Here is a 23,406-nt window from a genome sequence, read left to right as displayed (position 1 = left end):
CAAATTTTCTGCCCATTTATAGTTGTACTGTTGAAAGACTACATACCTCTGTAACACAGATTTTCTCTGCAACCTCCTCCAAAACTAGGGGGACATGCAGAACAGGGGCGGCCAGGTTTATAAGGAGCATGACCCCACCAGTTACCTCTTTACACCACAAAAAAAAAAAAAAAAAAAGAACACATTAACATTAAACAGCATTTAATATGTGGACAAATAAATGATGAAAAACATCATCAGACACTTAAACCATAACATGGTTTTGATATACCAAATGCACAAGAAGTAACTGAAAAGTCTGTAAAGAAAAAAGTGAAGTGTTGTTGTAAGCTGCTGTAAGATCTTTTTAATTTGGCACAGCACTCCAAGACTAAATTCCTCAACTACATGAGAACATGCTCCACACTCCTAAATGGGATATCCCATAGAATTTGGTCTTAGCCATGGGCTTCATATTAGACAATCCTTAAAATCACAACAGGGAGATTTTATTTTTCAGATAAATATCACACCACAAGAAAGATCTCTGATGTTGTATGCTAAAACACAGGCCAGAAAACTGAAGCACTAGAAAATCACAAGAGTATTTGTGCAGCCAAAGGCTGCCTTGGGAACAATGCTCTACTTTGTAACAGTACAAAAAAACCAGAAAACTCAGACTGATTTCCTTTCATTTTTTTTCCTGGATTATTATAAAATATTTTGCCCCCTCAAGATATCTTTGGGTGTCAGTCTACTTACTTAGGGGAATAATTGCATACAAGATAGACTGCTTTTGGCCAAATCTGTCCCCAGATGTTCATGTTATGACACAAATTAATTGCACAACCGATTCTGCTACTTGTAGCCCAAACAACCTAAAGAAAAGGAAAGAGAAAGATGTGAAAACCAAAGCTGATTAACATAAGATCCAAACTGTCTCCAAACTTCAACTTATAAAACTCAAACCACAAAAGTGATGTTATATTCCACAGTTAAGTTCCTGTGCCCACAGTTAAGTTCTCAGCACAATCTAAGGACCCAGAGGGGTTTGGATTGGTTAGACTGTGAGAACAGATATTTGTCAGCAGTGAAAGGAGAAAATATAAATGATAAAACTATTCACAAAAAAACCCACACACCAAAAACACTCAAGTAATGGATTTTAAATAAATACGTTTCCATGTCATTGCAGTCTAAGGTGTCTGTTCTCCTTTATTCATCTGTTGAAACAATTTTCATTGCAGATCTCAACAAAATCTGAACTACGAAGGCTGGCACATTCAAATTAGACATATATGACAGGTGCTATTTATTAATTCAAGGAAAACCAACTCTATAGTTCCAGTAGAATTAAGGAGTTGAAAGAGAAAGGTCCTTGAAGAATTTGTACCACAAAGAACTATCTATATGTATTGCAGATCTCACATGCAATAGATAAGTGTAAATATAGGCATTTTTACAGAAATGGCAAATAAGAATATGGAGGTAATTCTGTGTTAAAATTTGATAAAACTGTAAATTGTGCTAGTAAACAAACAAAAGAAATGCTTAAAAATCAATCATTTTCAAGTTTTCTAATATGATATTGAATATTTTACATTAATTTTTGTATAATCTGAGGATCACATATTCATCATTCACTCTGGAATTTCCTCTGGAAAAATTCTGCCTAGATACACAGATTTCAGAAGTAGCAAATAAGTTAGTTCTTATGCAATTTCAAAATATTGCAGAAGGTAAAGCAACATGTTAAAAACTGTTGTTTGATCTCAGGAATTCACCTATAAAAACTTTTTTTTTTTTTTAATGTACTGTTTCTTTAGTGTATTACAGAAAGGACGACCAGCGTACCAGCACAAAGACTAGATGATGCAAAGTGCACTGAGCAGTAACACTCAATACTGAAGTTTGTGAGCTTTTTCCTTAATCTTGTTAAGGAAGTTATATTTGTGAGGATGAAATGTAAAGATTTGTATGAAAAACCTACTCTATGTCACCACTACCCACTGCTTCTTACCATGGAGTCTAATAACAAGACTTTTTGTACTTTAGTGCTATGGTATATACTGCAAGACTATTATGTTCTACATGCCACACAGCAACCTGACCAGAGGCTTTGACTGCTGTTTTCCATAGCTGACAAAAACCAAACCCACCTACATACCTGTGTGTAATGTGTACAAACAGGACCAGAGCATTTGTAAGGACAGTATGGGTTGCATTCATGAGGATGGGGATACGTGAAATCTCTCACTTCATCATACCAGGCTTGCACATGAAATGTGGGAGGTCTGTACCTATGAAAGCCAGTAGTAGTCTTTTAGATCATTAAAAAGTTGTAGCTTCTATCATTCTTTCTTTAAGTAACAATAACATTTTATTAAAAACAATAAATCATGCATAGGAGAAAACATCTTTAACTACCTTCCCCAGTGTGCCCCCAAATTCTGTCCAATTGATGGAAGAAGACTTGCAGGCCCATGCTCCCATAGACAGGTTTCAGCCCACGACTCTGCAGATCTCTCCAGTTCTGTGTCCCATGTCTGCAATTTGAAAGAAAAGGACATCTTAGAAACACTCAGTGGGTAGCCCATAGTATCAAAAAACCCCACAAACAAACAAACAAACAAATAAAACCAACAAAAAACCCAAAGAAACAGAAAAAGACTGTCCATTTTTAAAGCTTCTGTTACCAAGACAGAAGACTGAAGAAAAAAGAGAGACTTGACAAATGTATGCCCCATATTTGTGTTACATGAAAAAAAAAGTTTTCACCAATGGATTCCCTTTAGAAAGCATGTGCAGCCATGCTGCAGCGAATGAAACAAATATGAAACTGAAAGGCTTAGTTCAACTTTCCAAGCTAAATTAAGTGCATTTTCTGTCTTGGGAGATTTCTTTTTAGTAACAGGCATTTTCATAGCCAAAAGGGTATTATCCAAGCCACTTTTGACATAAGGCTTTATTTCCTCTAAATTAATAAGTTTATTTGAAATGAAAATTATTTTCTCTTCCTTTTCTATAATCAGCTTTTGTTGAAATAAGACAGTGCAAACACAAAATAAGAAACTGGAGTAAGGCTGTCATTCATTACTTTTATAGCTAAGTGGGTAAAAATGGAGGCAGTCATGTTATTAAGAGGCATGCTTAGGACATGTTAAAGAAAAAGTTTATGAATTGTTTTATATCACAATTTTATGTCTTTGTTTTTTACTCTTTAAGGTACATGGAAGAACAGGTTTGTAGCTGAAAGGCAAATGCAAGTTTCTTTCTTTCAAAAGCATACTGAAACCTAAACTTCTAGAAAGAATCTATACCATACTCTGTATGCATAGGTTTTACTGCATTAAGCTGGGTTTTGCTCAAAGTGGTCCCTCTTGTGCAAAGTATCCATACTGCTGCTTGACTTCTTAAATCTCCGGATAGTTGCAGAAATAGTTTCTAGGTATCTGACTCTCTGATACCAACGCTCAGGGTAGGAAACTGAAATACTTCCAGGAAGGAACTAGATTTCTTGATAGAAGCTCAATTATTTCATCATAAGTTCAGACTAAGTTTCTTAGAGTGAGACTGTTATCTAAATAACAGTGATTCAGTATTTCCAAACCCAAATTCCCATGCAGTCACTGGAGAGAATGTCTGCTTTTTATTGGCACAGATTAAACATAAAAAAACCCTTAACATAGCCAAACAATACAGAAATATAACAGATAAATTCCACATGCTAGATTTTTTTTCTGTTGATTTTGACATGCAGTGTTCACCTTATTTGTGTCAGATAACTCATTAAAATCAAATGTGTCCCTGGTTATGCAAGACCATGATTATGTAAGGACTTTAATATCACCAAGTTTAATCCTTGAATATCTGTTCTTGGTTCTCTTCTTCAAAAGCCTCTAATGTACTGAATTCCATTGTGTCTGCTATTATCATCAGCAAGTAAGAATTTACATGGTACCTTCTGACTCCCAAAATGCAACATTTATTTTGACAGAATTACTCGAATGGTATAATAACGACAGAATAAAGCTTTTAACCCACGTATGGATACAAAACCCAGTGACTTTAGGAAACAGTAAGAATTTACTATTCACCCTATTGCACCTATATTTCAACATCACAAGCCACAACATTCTTTAATCTTCATAAGAAAACATTCCAATCTTAAATTAGAAAGTTATGTGACGGTTTCTATAAATCATATACGTATAAATCATTTCTTCTTCCATTTCCTTGTCACACCACCATAAATAGTTCTTCTTCATGCTGTACCCATTGTAAAAAACATAAGGATTAACACACTTCTCCCCTATACATATTTTTTTCTTATAAACTGTAGTACCATTGCTTCATCATTCTACAGCAGAATCACGAGACTAACATCTTCAAACAAATGCCACAATACGTTCTCTTGTAAAGCATCCCTCTGCATGTTCAGCTCTGAAAACAGGAGTCACAGACAAAGGAATTGTACTGTTGGGGGGAAGGGGGTTCTCCATGCAAGTTTCAAAATATTTTATGCAGCTGTTTTAACTGAAATAATGATTTTTTGGAAAATCAGAGCCAGGTAGTCAACAGTAGTATTTATGCTGTGAAATTCCACAGTGTACATTTCATACACTCATTAATTTTGATTTAAGTTTAATCACCAAAATTTTGACAAAAAGTAGTGAATTAAAAGTTTTGTTATAAAAATAATCAGAAATCTGACAGTAAACAGTTGCTGCTGTGTAAGGATTGTATTCAGCCAATTATACTTCCTAACCAAAACACACAGTAGGCTGATCAATCAACAGATAATCCCAACGTAAAAATGTTATGAGATGTCTGGAGTGAATCAGGTGTCATAAAACCTGCATATATATTTTGGTTTTGCAGCAAATTATGTCACACATCTTACTTTTCTCCTTGGTGCATGCACCATATAATTAATTCACTCCAGAATGGTCAACTGGTCAGGAAATTCTCTGTATATGCCATAGAAGAATTTGTTTCTGCACCTTTAACACCTAAATCCCTTATTTTTAAAGCCAGATATAAAAACCACCTGGCATGGACATCATGCACATATAGCTACCACAGTTTATTGCCAGAAAATGCTGCCTATTATCCTGCCAGACAATGTTTTGTTTGATTCAGGGGTTTCTTTGGATGAGAAGGTGGTCATGAAGAAATATTGACCTACAGTACAACTCAACATTGCTTTTTCTTCATCAAGACTATGTTTGAGTTCAAATGCGCTCAAATACATAATGACTATTATTGTTAATGGAGCCAGTAGTTTCAAAGCTATTTCAGGTATCTCAGTGCCATATTGCAGTCCACAGCATGGAGGTACACCAAGCAGATTATCAAGATATAATTTAATTTCTTCTTCATTTTAATTATTTAATTATTGTTTGGGGGTATGATGGAGTAAATCTCAAAATCATTACATATTCAGATGTAAAAAATCTGTCAAGTTTAAACTGTACATAGTAAACAATCTCTCTAATTGCAGTATTCACCATCCAACTGTCTCATTTTCTGATCAATGCCACCACTTCCTAAAGTGTCTGTAAAAGAAATTGGAATTAATATAAAACTTCTCCTAAGTTACATCGAATTTATGAAATATTCTGGAAGAAATGACCCATTGTCCCAGTTCTGAAGAATTTCCTCGAGATCCAAGTCACTTTCTTGATTCCCAGAGACTTTAAAAAGAAAAAAAAAAAATTAATACAACACAAATAATCTCCTAAAGCCATTAAAAAAAAAAGAAAAAGAAAAGAAAAAAAAAAAGAAAAAAACAAACCAACAACAAAAACCACAAACAAAACCCACCACACACCACAAAAGAGAGCAGAAGTCATAGTTACTTGGGTCTCCAGCCCCTACAACACAACTCCAAATCAATGTAGAAATGAAACATTTTTTCTCAATCTCCAGGAATGCTCTAAAGATTATTAATAAAAAAGGGAAACTGATATCCTAATCTCAGATTAAATTTATATCTGACTACTTCAGTGATGTAAGAATTTTACAGAAGTGTTAATAACGTCATGAACAGGTACAGAATTTCTGAAAACAAATGAAAAAAATTGTAAAAGAAATCTGACAAGCTGCAATCCCCTATCACAGATAACACAGGGTAAATTAGCTTAAAGATATTTTTAAAGGCTGATTCTACAGTTACACAGTTGGAATTTAAACAAGGTTTTCTATTGCTTTAGAAACATGCCTAGTCATTGCTTCAGACTGGATCAAGAACAGGAAGATGTTGCTTTATCTTAGTGATGCTACCTTGATTTTTGTCCTTCTCTTCCGGTAGTTAAAATGAGAGATCCAAATTTCTTTCCTAAATTAATTACTCTGATTGAAGTCATATGAAGAAAAACTGCGTATGTTAATTCTAAGGATTAAAAGACTGTTAATAATAAAGTATTTTCATGCTAATCCAGCCAGATTAGCTCTAAACAGAATGCACTTTATCATATTTGTTCTGTGTTTGCTCACATGGCAGGCTAAATGAAACAAACATGTAAAATAATCTGTATAAGTATATAACACTTATCTCCTTACTGGAACAGGAGTTTGATTCTTGTGCTCTTAATAGCATTCCCTTGTTTCACTTACATGATGGCAAACTTTTGGCTTCAAACAATGAAAGCACTTCCATCCACAAAGAAAGGACATGAAACATATATTTTCATGTTTCATTTAATAAAATTCAAAAGGCTTTTGTTCTCCTAGTGTTCCCTTCCTCCTTCAAGCAGTGAAGAAAAAAAAATTACAGGCAGGAAATCAAATACATAAGCAACAGTTTCCAAAAACACGTAAAAATGTCGATTCAGAGAAATGTACATAATGAAGAACTTCAAACCAATACAGAAATAATTAGGGATTTGTTTTAATTATTTAGTACATCCTTAGAGCAGATGTGAACAAAAATCTAAGAAAAATTTCCAGGAGATGAAACATCAGATACAGACTAGAAAATATTGATTATATATTATATTATTATTATTTCAGTACCACCACAACTGAACTCAAAGTGGATTAGGGTTGGTTTTTTTGTTGTTAAATTTAGATCAGAAGTGTGGGTTAGAAATGAAACTCCTGATCACTCCCACTTACTGTGGATCACATAGCACTCTCAGAGGACAAACTGGATCCTTTCAAGATAAAATGCCAGGAGTTGTGCTCCAAGAGTGCGTCTAACACTTTGCAGCTGTTAGTGGGTATTCAATTCACACAGATTAGACATAGTTCAAAATAAAGACTCCTGAAATGTAGACACCATGAATGTCAGGTCCTCAGCACCAATTCTTTTGCTCTACAAATCGGCTTCTATCGCACCAAAACACTTGCTAACGCTGGCATTACCTTCATCAGCATGTTGTTAAAACCTAGTACACCAAAGACATTCACATAGGAATGGCACTGTCAACGTCTCACAAATGTTCCCCATATGATAGACTAGCTGAGGATAAAACCCAGGTGGCAGATGAAACTGAACGGTAGTAGCAGTTTCTGACTCCAGCTGCCAACTCTTGTTCTACCTCAGAAGGTTACAAGTTTTGCAGCAGGGATGTTGCATACAATATGGAACTTCTGAATCCTTCTGGTTTGCAACATATCACATCAAAATAAACCACTACTAACACCAGTTTAACTTTACAGACTGGACTACAAATTGTGGTATTTAACCTCTGTCAATACAGGGTTCAGGTAACTTGCAGACTGAAAACGATGTTCTGCTTATGGAGGAGCTGATGTTTTGGTGAGGATACCACAGCTTAAATCACAATTCATCAATAGTCAAACTAATCACATGCGGTAGGATCGACCTCCCACAAATTTAAACAGCCTCCAGTCAGATACCTACATCTGAGCTAATTACCTAAATTAACTTTGCAGTTACATAAACAAAGAGGTATCTATAGAGGGAGATAATTTTAGCTACCTACCTTTAATTGAGATAAACTGTGTGTTGGAAATTCTCATTTTTCACTACTAGTTGTAAAGGAGACTGGCTCAAATGCAGACATCTACACGACAGACATCAAAAGCTTAGTGAGATGAATCCCATAATTTGTGTTTTCTGAATGTTGAATCAAAAGAGCACATTGTCACCCAAGGCAGACCCATGTAAGAGTGTCTACCAATTATACAAACTGGTATTGCAACAGAACTGGCAAGACCAGTAACACAAAAAAAAATTGTTTTCCAGTAAAATACAAAAAATACAATGATAACATTTTAATTGGAGAAATTTTCATATATATAGGAAGGCAGAAAAAAATCACATGGGATGGAACCATATGGAAAGAAAAAATGAGCTAAAATTTAAGCTCAGTAAAGATGGAAAAGTAAGTACAGTGGGCATCACTGAAAGCAAACATTTACCATGGCATAGTATAAATACCTCATTGCTGTATACATTCTAAATATAGGGAGAGAGTGGTAAAGTAAATACCACAGTACAGTATGGGTATTTATTTACTTTTTAATAGAATCCACTGTATTCTTTAACACTAATAACACTGAGAAGGAAAAAAAAAAAAAGAAAGAAAAGATGAAACATAGAATGAGAAATGCCATGAACAAATAAGTCAGAAATACAGTTAAGAACTAGAAATGCACTGCATGGTACCAGCACAAAATCACAGAAAGCTAAAGCTGAAAATGGCTGAGAGAGACTAATCTTGACTGTAGTCTATATAGCCTCTTCCACTGAGCCAGAATTAAATATAAGTGTATTATCTACCTTTTTTAAATTAAAACTAATAACAGTAGTTTCAGTATAATATTTACTGTCACTTTCTTCTGGACTTCTATGACTGTAAGAGTAAAGAGGATTTCCTTAGTACGCCCTGCAATGCTAGCTGATATTTTATTGCCAAGAAAAAACAAATCACTCTCCTGTAACAGTTATTTCCCAGATTAAACAAATTCAGATGTTTCATTCCTTCAACCTTCCTCATAAATCACATATTCTGTGTTTATAATCAATCCCATTAATCTTATTAATTCTCTCTAGAATGGCAAGACCATTTATTAAAAAAAATGAACAAAACTGGACATTGCATGTCAGACAAGGTCTCATCAGTTTCACACTGAGAAGCCTCCTTTCAAAGATTGCTGCCTCACAGTATTTTTTAACTCAGTGCAACTCCTGCATCATTTTATTGGAGTGTTACCCCTACATTTTGTTATTTGTATTTTACCTGTTTAATTTCTTCCTTATTCTATATCTTGCAGTTAAATTTCATCATGTTGATTCCAGGCCACTACTTCCACTTGTCAAGTTCTTCTAATTTTTATCGTGTACTCTAAAACAAGCTTAACTTGTGTCCCTGTTAATGTATTCTGAAGTTTTCAAGTGTATTCTTTGCTCACACTAATCATAACCTAAATGCTTAACCAAAAAGTGATGAACTCCAACAGCATCAACACCTTCAATCTCCTGACAGTTTAACAAGGAGTTTCTGTCAATTTTCACTTGCAAAAATGTCAGGGCAGAGAAAATCAAAAACTCTCCTGAGTCAAAAATATGACACCTATTACTTCTCTCTGATACACTATGTTAAAATAGATTGGTTTGACACGATGTCTTCTTGATGAACAGACATTAGCAGTTTTCATCAGCTTGGCTTTCAGTTACACACAGATGAGGCATTTTCATCTGTACCAAAGCTGCTGAAGGACGTCCAGGGAAAGTAATGATAATTAGCACATCTGAAAAGTCAGTAACTTGGACATGGTTCAGATGCTTACCTTCAGTCATTTGAGTTTGAAAAAACTGTGGCCTCCATACCAGCCCGAGGTCCCTTACGGAATACAGCAGAGTGACCACAAAACCTCAGGAGTACTGAAACACCAGACAACTCTCCTTGAAAATACAAAGCCAACCATACTAACTACTACTGAGGTAGCCTTTAAGCACAAAAAAAGAGGATAGCTAAAATTGTTCAACTTTCCACTACCAAGAAAGTTAGTTATCCATTTTCTATTGGAGAACAACTGCCCGCCTAGAAATGAAATGGTAAGGACCTCACATGCTACCATGTGGTAGACGAGAGTTTACAGAGCTTTAAACTGGGCAGGGATCCCTGAATAGAGCTTGAGGTTTCAGCTGCTCTTTTGGAAAAGAGTAAAAAGCAGGAAAACTGTGGCTTTTACCTGGAAACAGGGAAGCAGTATGAGGCCAAAAATATTGTTCCCAAACACTGAATAAATTTCACCAATATTTAGAAGTATCTTCCTATTACAGTTTCATGTGTTTGAGGTTTTGTGTTCAAAAAGTAAAACCAGGAATAGGAACCAGCAGACATGACTAATCACATTTAATTCTGTGTGTACTCTGAGCATGTTAAAAAAACCTTGCTGGAATATTCAGCTTTCCAAGGTGCCCTGAAACAGTACATTTACTTTGCTACTTTTTAAAAGCAGTGCATAAAGACTTACTATTAGAACATGACTAAAAATCATCTATTCACTTTTATATTCTGACATGAACGGAAGATAAGCAACAGTGATGTGAGAGCTGATCTTGATTTCTTCATTTTGTCCATTGTCAAAGTATGAATTACACACATTCACTACAAATAGTATTAATAAATATTTATAGCTAATTACAAATTGACCAGAGCACGAGTCCTTAACTCAAATCCTTGTGGCGATTACCACGATAAACTAGCTGTAACTGGTGGCTTGCATACAGCAGAGTTTCAGATGCTACAGAATTTGCCGGACTTTAAAAAGGAATTAGCTGCAGTATCTCAAATATATGTCACAATAAACGTTTGCTTTTAAAAGATGACCACTGTGATTTCACATAATTGAAGTGAACTTACTGCCAGAGAGCACCCATTGATCATATGTGTGTTGGCAGTACTGTTAGAAATATGTTTATAAAAGATCTAAAAAAAGAGAGTTGGAAAACGTATTAAAGAAGTACCTGACCATTTGGAGGTCCAACAGGGAATTCAGGACAAATATATTGTAACATGTAAGAGGCAGCCAAAATTCTGGATTTAATGAGTGAAATAGCATGATTTTAAGAAACTGTTATCTTCCTTCATAACAAAGTAAAAATTGTCCTTTTCTATATGGGCAGAAGATGGTCTTAATGAATCATGCTTTTCTAACTATGGTAGTCACTCTACTTACACCAAATCAAGCCTGAGGACTCTATTTATAGATAACAGGATAAATTCACATCTAGCATTCAATGAAATTATGTTAAGAATTTTTTTTCTTCACTTAAAAAAAAATCTTAACTTGAAGAAGATTCCCAGGCAGATATCATGAAGATGGCAGGCTGCATGGAGTTACTCTTATAAATCTCATTGATTCTTTCTGTGTTCAGCTTGTATTTTGTATTTAAGCTCTGATTCTCTGCTACTGATTAATTTTTAATAATCTTTTTGATATTGGGGATGAAGAAGTTCTCTTGACAGCAAAAATAAAAGACTAACAGTGTCTGTCCTGTGTTGTTAATTATTTTATTTGGGAAGGCTCCCTTAAACTTTGAGACAGTGAGCCTTTCTGCTACTCTCCTCTTTCAGTTTCTTTACTTGGAGTTGCTTAGTTGTTGTTGGCATTACATCAATAAAAGTCATAATGTGGACTTATCCACTTGCTTTCTTGGCCACTTCACATTGCACAATCCTTTGCTAAAACTGCCAGAGAGAATAAGAGGATAAGTCAACGTCACTGTGTTCTTTGATGCAGTGTCAGTAGCTTTTGAGCACACGCAAAGGAGTTGAAGCACTTCCACCAACCTTTGAAGTGAAGCAGAAAAGTGGAAAACCAGAAGGAAGGAGGCAGGTTCACTCTGAAAAGAGCTGCTCTGTTCTTGGCACCCAAAGTGCTCTCCAGCCACTTACGGGGTTCCACAAACTGAAGTCCTCTACTTGAAATGAATGGGAATTGTTTTTAACCAAGTGTCCCTGAAGAGCTTTGGCAAAATGGACAAGATACACTACATAGTGACATGAAAATGTTTTGTCAGAAAGGTCTAGAAAATTTAAAAGGGAACTTCTATTCAGCACAGAAAAAAAAAAAAAAGAAAAAAATCACCAAAATGTGTAAGTCCACTACAAGGCCTTCCTTTATGTTTCCTAATGCTGTTTCAATTCTCTTATGTACACTACAGACAAAAAAATCTCTATTGGAGCTGGCAGATACAGAGAGAGAGAGAAACTGCTACATCCAGACTTATGCAGATCATAGGATCTAAAAGTATTCACAAAATAGCCAAAAATTTATTTCAATCCCTATTCAGTCACTATGATGACATGAGCAATGTTTTACTATTATCCATGCAAGAGCTCTATCTGCTAGTGGGTTCATATGATCCAAAGTCCAATCATCTGTACTTAAATACAGCAGGAATTTGCCTGAGGAAAAATTAAGAAAAATCTGATTGAGAAATATTGTCAGTCATTCTTAACTTTCTTCTTCTGAAGCCTTCATGAAGTTACTGAAATGGAGGGGCAAATCTTCAAGCCTCCCAAAATATAAGGCCCCACAGAAGTCACAAGTCAGTCATAGTTTTGAAAGGAACTATATGGTATCGACACTTTCAACACATCTCTATCAAGGTTTTCAAGATAAGACCTTCAGAGGTGTTATACCAACACAGAGTAAGAATCAATATAATTTTTTTTTTTCCTTGTGAATATAATATGGATACAATACTGCTGCCAGATACACATCCGTAATTGTTCCCAAGAACCATGCAGCTGCACCAAATAAATTATTCTAATCTGAACTTTTTAAAAAGGACCTCTAGAAGATGGTACCTTCTTCAGAAGGTTTGCAAAATAAATCTTCATAGAAGCAAGGCATGGGTTTTTCAATGACATCCCTAGCGTGTATCAGCAGGATCTGGTCAAATGACAACTGAAAATAATTAATAACTAAAGGCTTCCTTGCCCTAGAGGACACAGATGTTCTGCAATTCAAGTAATTATAAAGTGCAGTGTGTGGCTAAATGTTAAGAAATACCAGGCTGAAATGCATTGCTGTCTACCTAGCTGGGAACCTAAACACTTTTCAGTAGAGCAAAGGCACATGCGTGGAAAGAGGATCTCACATGAGCTATGTGACTTATTCATTTGTTTGGGAAAATATAAATGAAATCAAAGAATGAATACTAAAAGAATCATTTAAAATAGAATGCATTATAAATTCATTAGTCAAAATTGCTTCCGTAAATTTTATTCTTGGTGAGTCCTCTCAGTTTGCAGAGTACAGCTCTTGGAAATATAAAGGAACTAACAACTTCTATTGTCCAAATAATAATGACTATTTTTAAAGTGTTGACCATGATCAGCATGAAAAAAACCCTCAGTTTTCATTAATATGTTCAGAGTTATTAAGGTGCAATGTTACCAAAGAATTTATCAGGAAAAAAAAAAATTGCAAATTCAGTCCATGATCCACAAATAGTGCTTAGAAAGAAGAAGTATTTTAAAATATAAAGAGGTTAGGGAGTTGCAAGGTTAAGGTACCTAAAACAAGTATTTTGAGCTTTGTTGACACTTTACATTCTAGTAAGAATTTATTAATAATTCAATAAAACCCCTTCTAACTGAATAAGATAAGACCTTCCACATCAATCCAGTCTGAACAGCAGACACATATACTGATTTCTTGATTTGGCCACAGCCTCTTGTATGATACTCATTTAGGGGTGGGACTGATGGCAGTAGAACGCATAAGGGTGTTTAAAGTCAATCCACCAAATAACGATTTTAACCACAGAAAGAATGTATCGCTTTCCTTATTCCAAAATGATTACACATATTGGCAAGTGTATGACGAAGCATGATGGTTCCCACTTCTGTCTCAAAGGCCGGGCATTTGCCCAGGGAGGTTGTGCAGGCACAGATGGCTCCAGGACAGCAGAGGAATAGGCAGGGACACCAGAGTCAGGAGAGCACCCTGCCCAGATCAGACAGACTACAGCCGGCAGCACTTGGCTTCAGTTTTCAGTACTAGCTCAGATATCTCTTACATACAGATGTCCCTCAAACACATACATGGTGTGAAGGCCACGCTGGTGTTAATGACCTAGGATGGGAAACGTCAAAAGCCTGATATTTTATACGATGCTCTGATAAGCATTGTTATGGTGCTTTGGAAGTGCAGCCGGGAAACATCATCACTCTCTGCTCTCTTTCTAGGGCTGTTAAGTTCTTGTGCACACTAAAAAGAAAATGTTCCTTGCTGCTTTCTTCACTAGGAAACAATTGTGTACAGCACATGGCAGGATGAACATACATACAGTATGCATCTGCCATATGTTTTCACGACAAACAGTTCATTATAACCTCAAGAAATATTTTTTCTTTTTTTTCTTTTTTTTTTTTTTTTCCGTAGAAGCCATAATGTTGACAATTCAACAACTCTCTCAGCCTTGGAGGAAGAGATCTAGGAAAGAATGAGCTAACATGCAGTCATAAGGTCATATAAGGCCAGTGCAGAGGAGTTAACTGAATCTGTTGGATTGCTGTTGCCTACAGAGGAGCTCATGCAAGTTCTCATGCCAGAATCCTTCCATACAGAGAAAGGGACAGAAGGGAAACCGGATGATCCATATCGGACTTAAGATACATTGCCACAGTAACGAAAAAACAGCACATGGATGTTAATATTTTAAAAAGTTTTCAGTAGATGCTGAGAAACTGCAGGCTAGAAACTGACTTACATCAAGATTATTTCATAGGACAAGTTAAGAAACATATTAAATATATAGATAATATGAATTCCTCCCAAATATATTAGACTTCTCTGAAGGTGTCAACAAGATGTGGGAAAGGATTAAGTAAAGTTAGGTTTTCTAAAATGTTCCTCACCAAGTTATTTAAAAAAAAAAAAAAAGAAACCTAGCATGAGAGAAATAAAAATGTGGTAAAAGACAGGAAACAGATTCAAGAATAATAAATAATTTTTCAAATTTCCTAAAAGACATGTCCATGGTCTTCTACTGTATACTTTCTTCACAACAGCCCAAGAAAAGAGAGTGCAAGATGGTATTAACTACTTAAGGTAGTTAAAAGTAAGATAAGAAAATAAAAGATAGAAATAGAAGACTCACTAATTCTAAGTAATTGGAAAACAATATAGTAGATGTCATTCATTGTCAACACATGCAAAATAATGAGGACATTACTGGAGATTACAGCCAAATAAACATATACAGCAGTGTACTAAATGACCTCCTAGCACATTGCAAAGGTCTTGGAGCCATTGTGAGCAGCTCTATGAAAATGTCAGTTCCAGATTAGCCACAGTCACAAAGCAAAAGAATGTAAAACACTATTAGGAAGCCATAACTATCAACAGTTTGATTTGTTCTCTCTGAATTAAAAGGAAAACAGTAGAGAAGCAGATAGAGAAGGAAAACAAAATGGAATATCTTTTCACACAGAGCAGTTTTCAAGTAAGAGGAATAGGGCTCTTCAGCTGAAAACAGTGAGACCAGTGAGTAAATTATTTTTTTTAAAGTACTTTTTTTATATATTCATATATTTTCATGTATAATTAAATTTATAGACCTCTACACCTTGATGCAATGGATTCAAAGAATACCAATGGACTCAAAAGCTTTCAGATTCATAAAAGAAAATCCCATCTGGGACTGCTGAAGACGAAAAGTACAGTGACAGATTTAGGAGGTTTCATTGCAGAGGTTTCTCCGTTCACATGCTCTATTCTTATCCTCCTACCCTAGGAACCCGTCATCGCTCACCACCAGGGCCACAGTACTTGGGAAGATGAACTTTTCATCTAGTAAGTTCAGCAAGACAACCATGAGAACATCCTGTTCATTAGACATATCTACTGTGAATGTTACTGCAGCTCATAACTTTAAGTCTCTGAACTGCGACAGCCCACTATTATTGAAAAAAGGCATAAGGGGAGAGTGGTCAGCTGTACAGAAAAATCAGTAATTCAGCTTGTTGTTGGTTTGTGTTTTGTTTTGTTTTGTTTTCTTTGGGAGGGCATTGTTTTTTGTTTGTTTTGTTTTTTTGAATAGAACCAAGATCTTACATGCTGGAGACCATCCTCAAAAATTTTCTCATTGGCACAACTTAAATCAGAATGCTGCATTAGCCCTGTGGTTCTTTCAAAGGTAAGGCTGGACATCGAAAGTAAGGCATATAGCCAATAGCTCCTACCCAAAGTGTGGTTCTTCATTCCTCCCATTCCTTAGCTATGCATTCCCACCCTCTTTTATCAGCACTGGTACTTATCTGATTCACCGTGCAGGGGAGTCAGTTTCATGACTTAGACTAGAGAAGAGAGGAAAAACAACAACAACAACCAGCACAAGAAAAAACTCCAAACCACACCTTTTTTCCCCAGCTCCAAGCACTCCTGGGATTTTAAAACTTCTCGACTATATGGCAGACTTCTAGAGAGAGAGCTACATCAGTGAGGAACCCGGACCTTGATCACTTCTGTTCAGATTCAGTAAGATGTAAAACTTCATTTCCACAAGCAGAACCTACTGTGACATGACTGTGTCCATAACAGATTTTTTTTGCCATGTCTAGCTTGCTAAACATCAGGCAAACATTTAGAAGGATGGTTTTCCTGTTCTGGAGCACTGGAACTCACCTTTGGTAAGACCTAATATATCACATGGCAAGGACTTGTTTTTAGGGGTGTGAGTCTGTCTGATGGAACTTTTTTGTTTTTCATTAAACATCTCCATTTATTTTACAAAAAAATAGCCAAATATAATTTTAATTCTGTCAATGCTTGGACTTTTGAACTTTCTGTCATTCAGGAAACTGATCTTGAGGTCACAGAGCCTTGGAAAACCACATCTAAGAGTGCTTATTTCTTTATCTCAAAAAGTTGTACTTCTCCATCCTATATATGCATCTAGAAAAATAAAGTAACTATTAAGTGTCAAAACAGGTGTTTGTTTCAATTATGGAAAAAAAAAAACTAGCACTAATAATTATACAATTTTAATATCTGCCAGAAAATTATGAAATGACAGAATGGAGTTTGCCTGCATTATTTCTTGCATGTATACACTGTGACAATGACCAGATATTAGTTTTTCCAAAGACATGCCTTTGCACAAAAAAAATAATGCTTCCTTAATGAATTATCATTTATTACCCCTTCTTTGCTTTTCAGTCTGTGGTTCTACACCACATTTACAATTTTATACTAAAGTTTTGCTCTTATTAAACAATAAACCAGCCCTTTATGACACCTCATATAGAAAAGAAGGTGGCAAATTACACAATCACAAACCATATCATAAAAACATATGTGCAAATGACCAGAAATTTCACTATTTCCTCCTTCTGTTCAAGCAGCGGAGGGCTCTCACTGCCTCCTAAACCATCTTCTCTCAGTTCCTAGTAGCGACCCCCACCTGCTTCCTCCACTTACAGTCTCCCTTCCCACTGACTCCCAGGCTTATCCTCTTAATAAATTTATGTGCTCTTAACCTCCTTCCATAAACTCCTGCTCCCCATTTTTCTCCACCCAGAGAGTCCCAGTTCTTCCCCTAACCACAACTATTCATCAAATGATCTTTGCCTCCATACCACTGATTCCTCAACATCTCCTCGACTAGACTCTCAGCCTCTCTCCATGCCCTTCTCATGGGTCCCTGTCCCTGAAAAATGTACCCATCCCTTTGACCAGATCCTTTACACAGACCCCTTACATTCACAAATCTCAAACTCTTGCCAATCCCAATACTCAGTTCCCTTGGGCACTACACCAAAATCAAGCCTCACTCTCTTGAAAGCTGCTGTCCCCCTCTGAATAATGGCACATAAGAATATCTCATTGACATTAAAAATGAGTAATCTCTTTTCCGTGCTACTTGTACTCTGGGTCAGGGGTCCTTGGGGAGCACAGAAAAAACAACAACAACAAAATCACTTGTTCCAGATATAGACCTAACACAAAGTCTAGGCCAAAGTGTATGCAGTGCAAGAGGAAAATTTGAAGAATATAGCTGTCGAAAATCTAACTCCAGTGAGTACATCCAAATTCTTCTTTCCAAGATATATAACACAGGCAAACACATTAGGAATGGAAAAAAAAGGACATAACTAAAAATCAAAGCTACCCTTTTGTAGAATCTCAGGGAAAAGTTTTGCAGTCTTTTAACATAGAAAAACAATACTGTGTTTCCTATTCTCATTTTACAAAAAAGCTGGACAGCTTTTTCTTAAGTTTTCCAGAAGCAAATCAACCTGAGTTAGTGGGAACAAAAAGGTAACCTATATTATATCAAGGTCTGAAAAATTCACAACAGAAAACAAAGTTCAAGGACATATGCAGACAATTGTAGCTGAAATGGTTAAAGGGATTTCAGTTATTATCATGCCTTTGTTTGGAGTTGGAACATAACACCTAATTCTCTGATGGCTCTTAGTCTAATATAGTAACACATATAGGTAAACCTAAGTTAAACTACCTTTATTGATGGTTTAAGCAAGGATGGTATCTCCGGGACAAATATATATACATGCTCAGCTAAATCAGATCTCCAAGATGAGAGACATCACTCCAAGCTGGGAAAGATATTTACATCTTGAAACATGTTAATCTGATCCTCTGCCATAACCTTACAATGGAAAGCGTCAGGAAACCTGTGTAATACTTGGTATAAACAACTCAACCCATAGTAATGTTATTTCTCTGGTATCTGGAGAGATAAACAAATAACTCACAGTGTAGACACATAAGAAAGACTTGAGCTTTTCTGCAGAAATCAGAAAACAGAAGAAAAACGTTGCCTATTCTTGTCAGACCTCTCAGCTACTTAAAAGCTCTAAAGACTTGATTTGATCTAATTAGCAAGGAGAGATATAGTTAACCTTGAAGTATGGCATAAAATCCAAGTTCAAAAACGTAAGATAATACACTACTAATAACAAACCAAACATAGAGGCTTCTTAAGAGAAAAATATAAACAGAAATTATATATTACATTATTAATCTGTTAAACATAGCAACATACAGGACTCCAGTCTAGTAGCACATGCCAACTTAAATAGAAGACTTGCTTGTTATGGGAGCTTCATTTTGCTCAGAAATTCCATCTGACCTAGAAGCATGGGAGAGAATCGATGTTATTTTGAAATATTCAGTACTCTTCTTAAATGGTAATTTTTTAGGCCACAATCAACTATTTTGAGTACTGCAATTTTAGAAATTTGTCCCTTACACTGAGAAATTGACACTTAAATTCAGGAGAGCTGTGAGACATTAAACCATTAATATCAGTAGAATATGGCATTTGATCCACAAATACACATTTTTATCTCACAGTTCATCCCTGTACCAAAAAAAAAAAAAAAAAAAAAAAAAAAAAAAAAAAAAAGACAAGTAATAACTGCATTAAATGAGAAAAAAGCAAGCTAAAACTGAGAAACTGAGTGACAGTAACTATTCTACAAACATTTCTTTCTCTGCATGTGCTTTCAGTTTTTCCTTACCATATATTCCATATTGGAAGCTGGTGGATACACCTGACCCCGTAATTTATTATGAAGATCCAAGATACTTTGCATATCACTGTCTGTGATAGCCCTTTTCCCTCTCTGCTTGGCGATCCACCACTCACCATCTTCATCCATGTACTTTTCCAAAAGTTCTTCTAAGAGCGTGGCATTGGGAAGAACCATTGCAGAAACTGCTTGAGCTATGAATAACAAGGTAGTTACTCTGAGCCATTCCTGTACTACAAACTTCATGATGAATGATGTCAAAATGCTCAACAGTTAGCTCCAAGACAAAGTCTTTCTTCCAGGTCTGTTGGCTGTAAATGCATAAGAGAGAGTAATGTAATTTGGTGGTCGGAGTACTGGCCTGTATGAACTTACTAAACAACAAAAGTAAAACTGTAGTTTGTATGGAGTTTGCCAATGTTGTTTTAAGGGGGAGTAATCAGGAAGCTATTTTTTCTTTTTTTCTTTTTTAATTCTAACAAGTATACACTGTTGCTTTGGGAAGATCGCTATCTTCAACCCTATGAACTTCAGTTTGTTCAAGTAGTGTTATATAGTACACTGGCACGCACATTTCACTGCCCACATGCCAGAAAGCATGCTTTTCATATCTACTTAAAAGGAGCCAGACACCAACAAAGATTAGGCTGTAGATAAGGTCTTCCAGTATTGAAATTTAAGAACAAAAAAACAACAAAAAAAAAACCCACAAACAAACAAAAAAAAGTTAAAAGACTTGCCCAACTGAAAAACACAATAAAGTTGATAGTAAATATTCCCTCAATGCATTTCAAAATATGACTTTGATTACAGCTTTTGTTTTATGATTTCTAAAAATCTAATAAAACTAAAGGTATTCAAGTTGACCAAGAAACTGAGGGGAAATAGAGTTATTTTTTTTTTCACCAAACAAAGGAAAGCATAGATAACTCTCAGAAAAAGTAGCACCACTTCCAAGACTACAATATTCCAACACTGCCTATTACATGACCCGGTGCTTCAGTTAGGAAAGCCACGGTCACTCCCTCATCCTGGGTGAAAACGAGTGAATCCCGCCACACCGACCGCGCTGGACCCAGCCCCCGGGAGGGAAACAAAAAGAGGCGAAGGGGGCAGAACCGGGCTTTCACCGGAGCGCCGCTGCCAGCAGCCGGCAGCCCAGCCCCGGCCACGCTCTGCACCGAGCGGCGGGCCCCGAGGAGCCACTCTCCCACCGCAGCGCCCCGCGGCCGCAGGGGCCTGGATGCCGCCTCCCTCCAGCCAACCCCCGCCGCAGGGTGGATGCTGCGGGCAGCCGCCGGGCGCCCCTCATCAGTGCCCTTACCCCTCCGGCGGCGGCTGCCTTCTCCCTCCGCAGCCAGCTCCGTTCCGCCGCCCACCTCCTCGCCAGACCCGCGTCGGAGCCGGCACGGCCTTGCCCCGCTCGCTGCGGCGGGCAGGCGCGGTGGGAGCGGCGCGGCGGGTGCGGACGTGTACAGCAGCGGAGCCGCGGCCACGGGCTGCCGCTGAGCGCGCCGCCACCTCCCCCGCCAGCCTCCGGGTCGCCGTCGCCGCCCCGAGGAACTTCGAGCTTTTCCTCCCGGCTCCCGCCCCGCCGGGCATTTATCGCGGGCGGCGGTGACGTGCGGCGAACACCCCTCCCCGGCACCCGCGGGGCGGGACGCGCCACGCTCCAGGCACCGCGGCCGGCCCCGGCACCCGCACCGCTACCCGCGCCCGCACCGGTACCCGCGCCCGCACCGCCCGTCCTCGCCCGAGCGGGAACAGCCGCAGGCGGCGGAGCCCGCACCAGCTACCCGGGCGCTGCCTCGAGTCCCGCTGGCAGCAAGCGCTGGCCTGGCCGGGACCTCAGCCTTCTCCCACAAGCTGGGCTCGTCCTGCAAAAGCCATCACCCTGAAAGGTCCAGGAGGGGCCGTTCCCAGCCACCTTCATCCGTTGTTGCTGGCAAGAGGGTGCTAAGCCAGCCTGCTCCTGCTGACACACAGCAAAGAGAAAACGTTGGGTGTTCACACAGGAGTTCCACAAAAGTCCAGAACAAGTGGATGTGTCTGGAGGTATCAAGACAGGAATTTCATTGTGAATTCACACCAGCCACATGAGACTTCTTGTTGCAAAGTAGAATTCAAAAGCTAGTAGCTACTAATTTCTTTTTCCAACAAGGTTAGGAGTCCAATACATACTTCGTTGTATTTCTATCAAAATCTTCTAACCTGATTTTTTTACGCAATCTGATTACGACAAAGTTGCATTTATTTAGTATGATTTGGTACATTGAGCTAACAGTAGGATTGACCGGCTTCAAGTGTTTACAGGTCTTCTATACTAGCTTGCAAAGGTTTTCTGTGTTTTCATTTTTTCAGAAACTGAGAGGCTAAGGTTGACATTCATCAGAAGCCAGCTGGCTTCAAACTGACTCTATAAGTGCTTCCAGTTTTCGTGGGCCCAAGAGAAACAATGTCATGCAAGTAACACACCGCCTCTTATTGTATCCTCTTTCTTAGCTTTAGTTATAGTTTCCCCGAAGACTTTGAAACTAACCTGTCTCACAAGATGCAATAGGTACTGTGTTAGTTAGGCACTGCAATGTAAGAAAATTGTTATGCTCAGTATTGGTTGATCTTTATGATTTTTTCGTTGCGGTGCTGGGAAGTCGACTTCTGCACCCAAGTATTGGGCACAAAAATTTTTTTCTAGCAAAATTGTGTGAGGTAAAATGCCACTTTGCAGCTGGATACACAGACTAGATGCGATTTTTTTCAGGGTTTATGTACCCAGATGCTTTAACATCTGACATTTTTGGTACGGAAGAATGAGCCTTACTTATAGTTTGGCCAACAAAAAGAGTTTGAAGAGAAGGGAAAGAAACCAAAAATTAGATAACTCAATACAGTCTACAGGTCAAATTTGCATTTTTTTAAATACTCACCGTTTGTCTCACTAGATGGACTTGCATCCTCTTTAGACCGCTGGAGGCCAAAGTGTAGACTTTATACCATCAAGACACAGCTTCACCATTGTCACCTAGTAAAGAATATGTGTCATAAAAAGCCATTTATTCTTTGTACAGTCACAAGCACTATTTCATTAGAAAGCATCAGAAAAGGTTTACATTAATGGCTGCATACAAGAATCTGAAAAATTCTAAAGGAATGAATATATTTATGGGGTTCTCATCAATCATTGGAAAGCCCAGTAGCTACCCCTTTCTATCAGCTCTGGACATCTGCTGGGCTTCAAAGAGAATATAGATCAAATATCACCTTCTATCTTTCATTTTGAGTATTTGTCATACTTTTTAGAAAGCACTTGATCATAGTTGGTCTTTGTCAGATTTAAGATGATATTTTATTGTCATGTAGGTTTTAGATTCAATAAAATAAATACTAATACAAAAGGGATAGGTGCCATTGATTTATTTTATTTTATTTTATTTTTAGTTAATTAATTTATCAGCAAGTGAATAAACCCTTTACACTCTGTGACTGTGCCCCTTGTATTTGGTTTGTGGCTGTATGACTTGTGACCACATAAAACGTTGTTACCATATTTTGACATATCCACTAATTTTATGTATGTAATTAAATGTAATTGCCTGGATCTGTTGTCTTGATCAGCTTGAGGGAGACCCTTTTCTCCTTTTTTGTTATTCTGGATTGTTTTAAACCTCCAACACTGAGGATATAACTATCATTCATAATTTAAAAGTGTTATAATAATATAATAATAAGCACCATTACATCTCCTGAAACTAAAACTAACTATCCTTCCTTCCCAAAGGCATTTGCAGACAGGGCATGTGCAGACAGGCAGATTCAGTAACTGTTTTCTGAACAGCTGTAGCAGCAACAACAACACTTGCAACTGAAAAAAACAAACAAACAAACAAACAAACAAAAAACTTAAGAGAAATCCAGGTACATGCTGGACAAGCAC

The 23,406-nt window shown here is 37.3% G+C and overlaps 1 protein-coding gene and 1 long non-coding RNA gene across 3 annotated transcripts in view; both read right to left on the bottom strand.

Annotated features, from left to right (window-relative positions):
* CRISPLD1 (cysteine rich secretory protein LCCL domain containing 1) overlaps positions 1 to 20,949 on the bottom strand; it is a 38,507-nt gene extending 17,558 nt beyond the window's left edge. The window contains exons 1-6 of one of the 2 annotated variants that reach the window (XM_065053833.1): positions 20,797 to 20,949; positions 19,461 to 19,783; positions 2,407 to 2,525; positions 2,147 to 2,279; positions 742 to 857; positions 47 to 147 (exon numbers count right to left, since the gene is read on the bottom strand). In XM_065053833.1, the coding sequence (XP_064909905.1) occupies positions 47 to 147; positions 742 to 857; positions 2,147 to 2,279; positions 2,407 to 2,525; positions 19,461 to 19,718 (727 nt within the window). In that variant the 5' untranslated portion in view covers positions 19,719 to 19,783; positions 20,797 to 20,949. The remainder of the gene's footprint in view (positions 1 to 46; positions 148 to 741; positions 858 to 2,146; positions 2,280 to 2,406; positions 2,526 to 19,460; positions 19,784 to 20,796) is intronic. The other variant, XM_065053834.1, reaches the window with a different exon arrangement.
* LOC110363792 (uncharacterized) lies at positions 3,942 to 6,727 on the bottom strand. The gene is made up of 2 exons (XR_002422121.2): positions 6,598 to 6,727; positions 3,942 to 5,675 (listed from the first exon to the last, which is right to left on the bottom strand). It is a non-coding gene; the product is annotated as an uncharacterized LOC110363792 (long non-coding RNA).
* Positions 20,950 to 23,406: the final 2,457 nt, after the last annotated feature.

The sequence above is a fragment of the Columba livia genome, chromosome 2, assembly GCF_036013475.1.
Source record: "Columba livia isolate bColLiv1 breed racing homer chromosome 2, bColLiv1.pat.W.v2, whole genome shotgun sequence".
NCBI classification, from domain to species: Eukaryota; Metazoa; Chordata; class Aves; order Columbiformes; family Columbidae; genus Columba; species Columba livia.
Note: the sequence above shows the minus strand (reverse complement) of the source record. Positions and strands in the feature narration are given on the sequence as shown.